Below are 5,940 nucleotides of genomic sequence, written 5' to 3'. Positions count from 1 at the left end.
ACTTCTTTCCTGTATTACCTTTGACCTCTTTCTGTCCAACTATCATGTTCACCCCCCTTTGGCTCTCAGTAAGTCCTCTGGGATACATTGCACTTGATCAACCCCACCAGGCATTATATGCCCTCCTCACCATCGACTTTAGATATCTTGTTGCTCCCTTATCCCGGAATTTGTTGGATCCCTGATCCCCCTCTCCACCCCCCGTCTCCCGTATCCTCCACCAGGACCACCGGTCCCATTGTTTTCTCCTCAGGATTGTTTGTCCTGCCGATTTTATAGAGATCAACATAGGGTGAAATAAAAAAATAAACAATAACCTTACAGATAGCTCCAGGTGCGTCTGTTGACCCTTAAGAGGGTTTTCTAATTGAGTCTGATGAGGTCTGTCACCCGAGTCCGAAGTCTATTTTCAGGGTTCCTCCGGGAGTTGGTTACTTTGCTCCCCCTGCTGTCCTGTTACACTCCATTCACGTTTCCCCCGCTGCTCATCAGACGGTTCTCTAATAGTCACTGGCTCCACTATCGTGTGTGTGCATGCCCTTGTGTGTACGTATAGATGTGTGGACCCACCCCCATGAGCACGTGTGAGTTTCCATTAAGAAACAAGGCAACCACACTAGTGCCAGCTAAACCTGAAGCCGATGGCAGAGGGTCTAAGGAAACTGTTACCTTTCCGATAAAACGAATTTCCCATCTCTGAGGCTTGGCAGCTTTCTCAGGGGGTTGATCTCGATATACTCCTTGCTGTGGTGGTGACCTGGGGGCACAGGAGAAGGCTGAGGCTGAAGGGACCCCAGGGCAGAGAACTGGCCCCCCAGAGGCAGGAAATCGTCGGCTCTGTTTTCCCAGAAGGGGGAAAAGTTTGCTGGAAGGAAGGCCCTGGCTCGCCCAGGTCAGCGAGCTGAGCCGGGATTGGGATGCTTGCCTCTGCCCTGCTGCAACCCAGGATCGTGGAATCCAGGACCAGGACAACCCATTGGCTCACAGCCTCCAGGCCCCCGAGTGCCATCCCCAGCTCAGGGCAGGGGTCTCAGACTGTGCCCTAACCACAGCCTGGGAGCCCAGGAACTACCCCACCCCAGACCCCTCTCACCCATCCTACCCCTGTGAGCCAACACGCATCTGTAGAGCCCAGAGAGGAAACTGGGGGACACAACTAGGACCCCAAGTAAGGAGACAAGAGTTTTCAACCTTCCTACACCAACTGCCTTCACTTAGAACACAGCGGGGGCTCCATCCATGACCCCACCTCCTGTGTCGCCCTCCATGCTGAGAGAAGGCAGAGGCTCCCGGACTTCCCTGGGGTCCTGTCCCTGTGCCACCTGAGGTTCTGAACATGAGGGAGACAGGTGTCGATAGAGGTGGGATCTGAACGCCCATATGTGAAAATGACACGCAGCTTCTACCTTTGCCAAAGAGATTGGCAGGTGCTTAGGGCAACCAGGTGCCCAAGCCCCCAGAGAAGGTGCAGGTGCCAGGCGATGCCCTTCATCACATCGTGGGGGCTCCTGGTATCCCGAGAGGCAGTGGGAGCTGGGTTGGCCAAGGACACCTCCTCCTTGGTGGACCTTAGGTGTGTCCCTGATCTGTGTCCCTCTGCACTCGTCAGAATTGCCCCTTCCCCCCCTACACACATATACATAGATGTATACACAGCCCAGGATCAGGCCTTCCCAGGGAGCGGTCAATGCCAACCTTTCAGGAGATCCACAAACTGGAATTCGAAGGGGATGCCGTTCTTCCGGGCAAAGATGTAGACGGCCCGGCAGGGCGCTGAGAGCAGGTCCATGTATAGTTCCAGAACCATGCTGGGGCCCCCGGGCCTGTGTCCAACCTGCTGATCCCCTAGCTTGCCCTCCCCCCTCCCAGTGCCCCTGGAGCACTGCATTCTGGAATGTCCTTCCTGTTCACTTGGTGAGGAAGCCTGGAATTCTCATGGTGGCAAGGATTCTGGAAGAGGCCCACTCCGGCCCTCCACCTTGCCCTTCACCCTGCGGGCAAACGGGTGCACACACTCACACGCACACACAATGGCCTGGATCTGGCCTCACCAAGAGCTCCTCTGAGAAGTGCTTAGAGTCCCCAAGGTCAGTCCTTCTTGTGAAAGAGCAAGGGGCTTGGCGGGGTTTCTAATGAGCAGGTGGTGAGATCAACCTAAGGGGTATAATGTTAGACTCGGGTAACCAGGGGATGTTGAACAGAGTTAAGACTAGGGGCTCTTGTGGAACAGTATGTTACAAGTTGGGGTGCTTATCACATGGTCAACATTCAAAATGGCCGGCTGCTCCCCCATAACGAATTTTAGCCTTGGACACACCCACAAGCTCCATCCACTGCCCTATAAAGTTGTGATGAATTGGAATCACCTATGGCAGTTGGTTTGGTTTTGAGTTTGGGCCCTCGGGGAGTCCTGGGGACATTCAGTTGAGCTGGGTGTTGTGTTAATTAAGTTTTGTGTCAATTTTGCTCGACCAGGATTCTCAGTGGTTTGACAGTTCAGGGCTAGCACACCTGCCCCATGTGACCTAGCACAGTGCAATCACCTCCATCGTGGGAGCTCTGTGAATAGCCAATCAACTGCAAGAAGGTGAGGAAGGCGTGTAACCAGTTCTTTGAACTCAAGCCAGAGGTCTGCCATGTTGCCTGCCACGCCCAAGAGCTATTTCACTGACTGACTTTGGAATCATTTGCTTTCTGCCTTTGATATCAGCCTGCAGTCTTCCTGCCAGTCTTAGGCTGATGAGCCCTGAACGCTGCAAGATTCAGGAGAAGCCTCCAGTTTAGCATCTGACCCTGGACTTGGAACCTGCCTGGACTGGACATGGACATGCCATCTTCTACAGTTGTGTGAGCCATTTCTGTGATAAATAAATAAGAGATGAAGTCAATTAATGTGGATTTTCCAACAATACTCCTTTATGTGATGTCTGACGAATTCTAGACTCTGTGCTCTGTGGCTCTGAGCCCATTTTGGAGGGAGCCGTCTGCTGTGCTAATGGGCAGGATTAAGGTGGGACCTCCACCTTAGTAGAGAGTGGGAACCAAGGGACCACCCCTGTTTCCCTGGGGGTATGATCTGCTGATGACCAAAATCACATGTCCATGAAAGCCCCTCCTCTGTTTAAGAGCCACATCAGAAGCAGGATAGAGAGAAATCCCAGAATCCTAAAGGAAGAAGATTCACCTACTCACTTTCCCAACAAGATCACTGAAGACTAAATGGGTGCATGTGCAAATGTGGTGTAGAAAGCTAATGGTGCTGAGCTATTAGACAATTTAATGTCAGGGGTCTTAAAGGTCTGACGATAAACAAGAAGCCATCTAGTGGGGAAGAAACAAAGCCCACGGGGAAGAAGCTCACCAACCCATATGATCATGAGCTGTCGATGGGATGGGCTAACAAGCATCAGAGGGCTCAAACAAACAATCATTTCAATGTGAAGGAAGGGGGTCAGAGTGAAGATCCAAATGCCATCTCAAGACAATTGGATATCACACCACAGAAGGGTCACAAGGAAGGGACGGGCCAGCCAGGGTGCTGTATAAACAGCACTGACAAAACACACAGCATTGCTCTAGTTCTTTAGTGCTGCCCCCCACCATCCTAACCCCAGTGCAACCTTAGAAATCTAGCTAGATCAGATCATGTACACTGTTACAGATAAGAGCTCTGAACACATGGGACCCAGCACAGATAAACCCCTCAGGAATAGTAATGGGAGTAGTGATGCCATGAGGGTACGGGTAAGGTGTGGGGAGAAAGGGGAAACTGATCACAATGTTTGACGTATAACCCCCCCTCTCCAGGTGGAACAACAACAGACAGCGGACAGTGTAAGATATGAAATCATAATTTATAATGTATCAAGGGGTCATGAGGGTGGGCGAGTGTGATAGGTAGGTTTATTGTGCCAACCTGGCCAATAAACACATGTGGGATTAATTGAAGGGCAGAGAGATAAATGGCTAAGCGAGCCTCGCCTATAGGAACGTGTGGGATTAATCAGATCACAGTTTGATTGGCCGCCAAAGAGGTAACGGCACTGCAGGCCTGCCCCTCTCTCTCTTGCTCTCTGTTGATCAGAGTGTGCTGCAGCCTGTGTGCTGCTGCTGCTTTAGCTTGTTCTTTGCCTCAACCTGTGAGCTACACGACCTGTGGGCCAGGCCAACCTGTGGATGGATTGTGTTGCTAGAGCCTGAGGCTCCTTCGAGACTTGCTTTGCCATGTTGCTGGTGCAAACATCACTTGAGCTTGAGACTGTGTGTCCTGTCACCTTGCAGTGCTTACATATGGTAGCACATCAGGGACTGCTTCCCTAAGCTCCCAAATTGCTGACTGTGGGTGAACCAGCCCGCTGTTTGTTGCCTGTGGGCAGACTCTGCTTGCCTTGCCCCAGGGAGGACTGTGCTGTTGGCTTCCTTGACCTTGGACTGTGGGATTATAAAGAGACTTCCAAGCTTTGTCTCCCCCAAAGACATGCCAAACATTAGGGGGTTTTTGCTAGCATATGGAGGGAGGTCAGATGCTTACAGACATCCTCCCTGAAGGCAATCAGTCACCAGACTAAGGAAGGCCCTGCTCCCTGCTGTTAAGGACAATGGCCTACTTCTCCCTGAAGGCTTGTGGGCCATTAGCTTGGTCCCTGTAGGTGGGCTTTACATCCTACTGATAATGGTTTCTATGGCAATCCAGAGAACAGGTCAAACTGGCTCAGTGACATCCAAAGTTAGGCTGCCATCCTGGATCTAGGATCCGCCCTTCTCGTCACATGTGTATCCCCAATCCCTCCTCTTCCTATTGCATGTATACCCCTAGATTATCCCCGTCTCATTGCTGTATAATCTATAGTGCAACCCCTTCCTGTGATGTATGTAATTAGTGGGCTTGCACTCCCCCCAAAGATATATAGGCCTTGGTTAACAATAGAGCTTCGCTCTCTCGGCTTCCTCCCTTGACCTCTCCTCTCCCATCCTCTCTCCCCATTCCCTTTCCCCTTGTCCTCCTTCCCTTCCCCCTTTCTCTGCGTGGACCAGCAAGAGGGGCAGAGGTGAGTATTGCTACCATGAAATGTGTCTGACTCCATTATTTCAATATCTCTTCTATCTCTCACGCTCTCTATGACTTTAATATAATATGTATATGTCTCAACCATACAATTGTCCTTATCGAACCCATGATTAGTGGTGGGAGGCTGACACCCCTTCCAACCACATTGGACCCCACTTCCATGTGAGCTGAAGGACTTCCCATATATTAACTGTTCCATGGAAGTGAGTTGAGCTGAACCCTCTGTACAGCTGTGTAGACTAATTAGCTGTTATAGTCCTCCTCACTGTATACACCTACCCTCTTATACATATATATAAAGTCATAAGGGTCCTGATTTCATTTCTCTAGCGAACACTGCCTAACACAGGGCGCTTACAAATCTTATGACAATCCTTCGTTCAATTGTATTAAGCACATCTCTACATCTGTTGCCATCAACATTTACAAAACATTTTCTTTCTACTTGAGCCTTTGGTATCAGCTCCTCTTTTCCCCCCTCTCTCCCCACCCTCCTATCCTGGTGAATCCTTGATCCATTATATATTATTATTGTTATTTTGTGTCTTACATTATCTGTTGTCTCCCTTCACCCACATTTCTGTTATTCGTCCCCCTCAGAAGGGCACTATATATCCAACCTTGTAATGGGTTCCCCCTTTCTACCACTTCCCCATCCCCTCTCACCCCCTACCCTCATGGTAGCACTACTCCCACTACTGTTCCTGAGGGTTTTTTCTGTCCTAAACTTCATGTCAAGCGCTTTTATCTGTACCAATGTGTGTACTCCAGTCTAGCCAGATTTGTAAGGTAATACAGGGTCATGGTAGTGGGGGGCCGTGGGGCTGCATACCGGAATGATGTGTGTTTCTTGGGTGCTATACTGCACCCTG

The 5,940-nt window shown here is 50.5% G+C and overlaps 1 protein-coding gene and 1 long non-coding RNA gene across 4 annotated transcripts in view; one reads left to right on the top strand and one right to left on the bottom strand.

Moving 5' to 3' along the window:
• GSTT4 (glutathione S-transferase theta 4) overlaps positions 1-1,807 on the bottom strand; it is a 30,094-nt gene extending 28,287 nt beyond the window's left edge. For 2 of the 3 annotated variants that reach the window (XM_045289638.1, XM_030885474.1), the window contains exons 1-2: positions 1,696-1,807; positions 670-757 (exon numbers count right to left, since the gene is read on the bottom strand). In XM_045289638.1, the coding sequence (XP_045145573.1) occupies positions 670-757; positions 1,696-1,807 (200 nt within the window). Of the gene's footprint in view, positions 1-669; positions 758-1,550; positions 1,553-1,695 lie in introns of all 3 variants that reach the window. The other variant, XM_013008241.2, reaches the window with a different exon arrangement.
• The window catches only part of LOC123521631, a 6,170-nt gene extending 3,282 nt beyond the window's left edge, over positions 1-2,888 (top strand). Inside the window, exon 2 of the long non-coding RNA XR_006680024.1 lies at positions 2,711-2,888. This is a non-coding gene — a long non-coding RNA (uncharacterized LOC123521631). The remainder of the gene's footprint in view (positions 1-2,710) is intronic.
• The last annotated feature ends 3,052 nt before the right edge of the window (positions 2,889-5,940 follow it).

The sequence above is a fragment of the Echinops telfairi genome, unplaced genomic scaffold (genome assembly GCF_000313985.2).
Source record: "Echinops telfairi isolate 266 unplaced genomic scaffold, ASM31398v2 ScPeMD7_29;HRSCAF=101, whole genome shotgun sequence".
NCBI lineage: Eukaryota > Metazoa > Chordata > Mammalia > Afrosoricida > Tenrecidae > Echinops > Echinops telfairi.
This window is presented reverse-complemented; position numbering and strand designations above follow the sequence as displayed.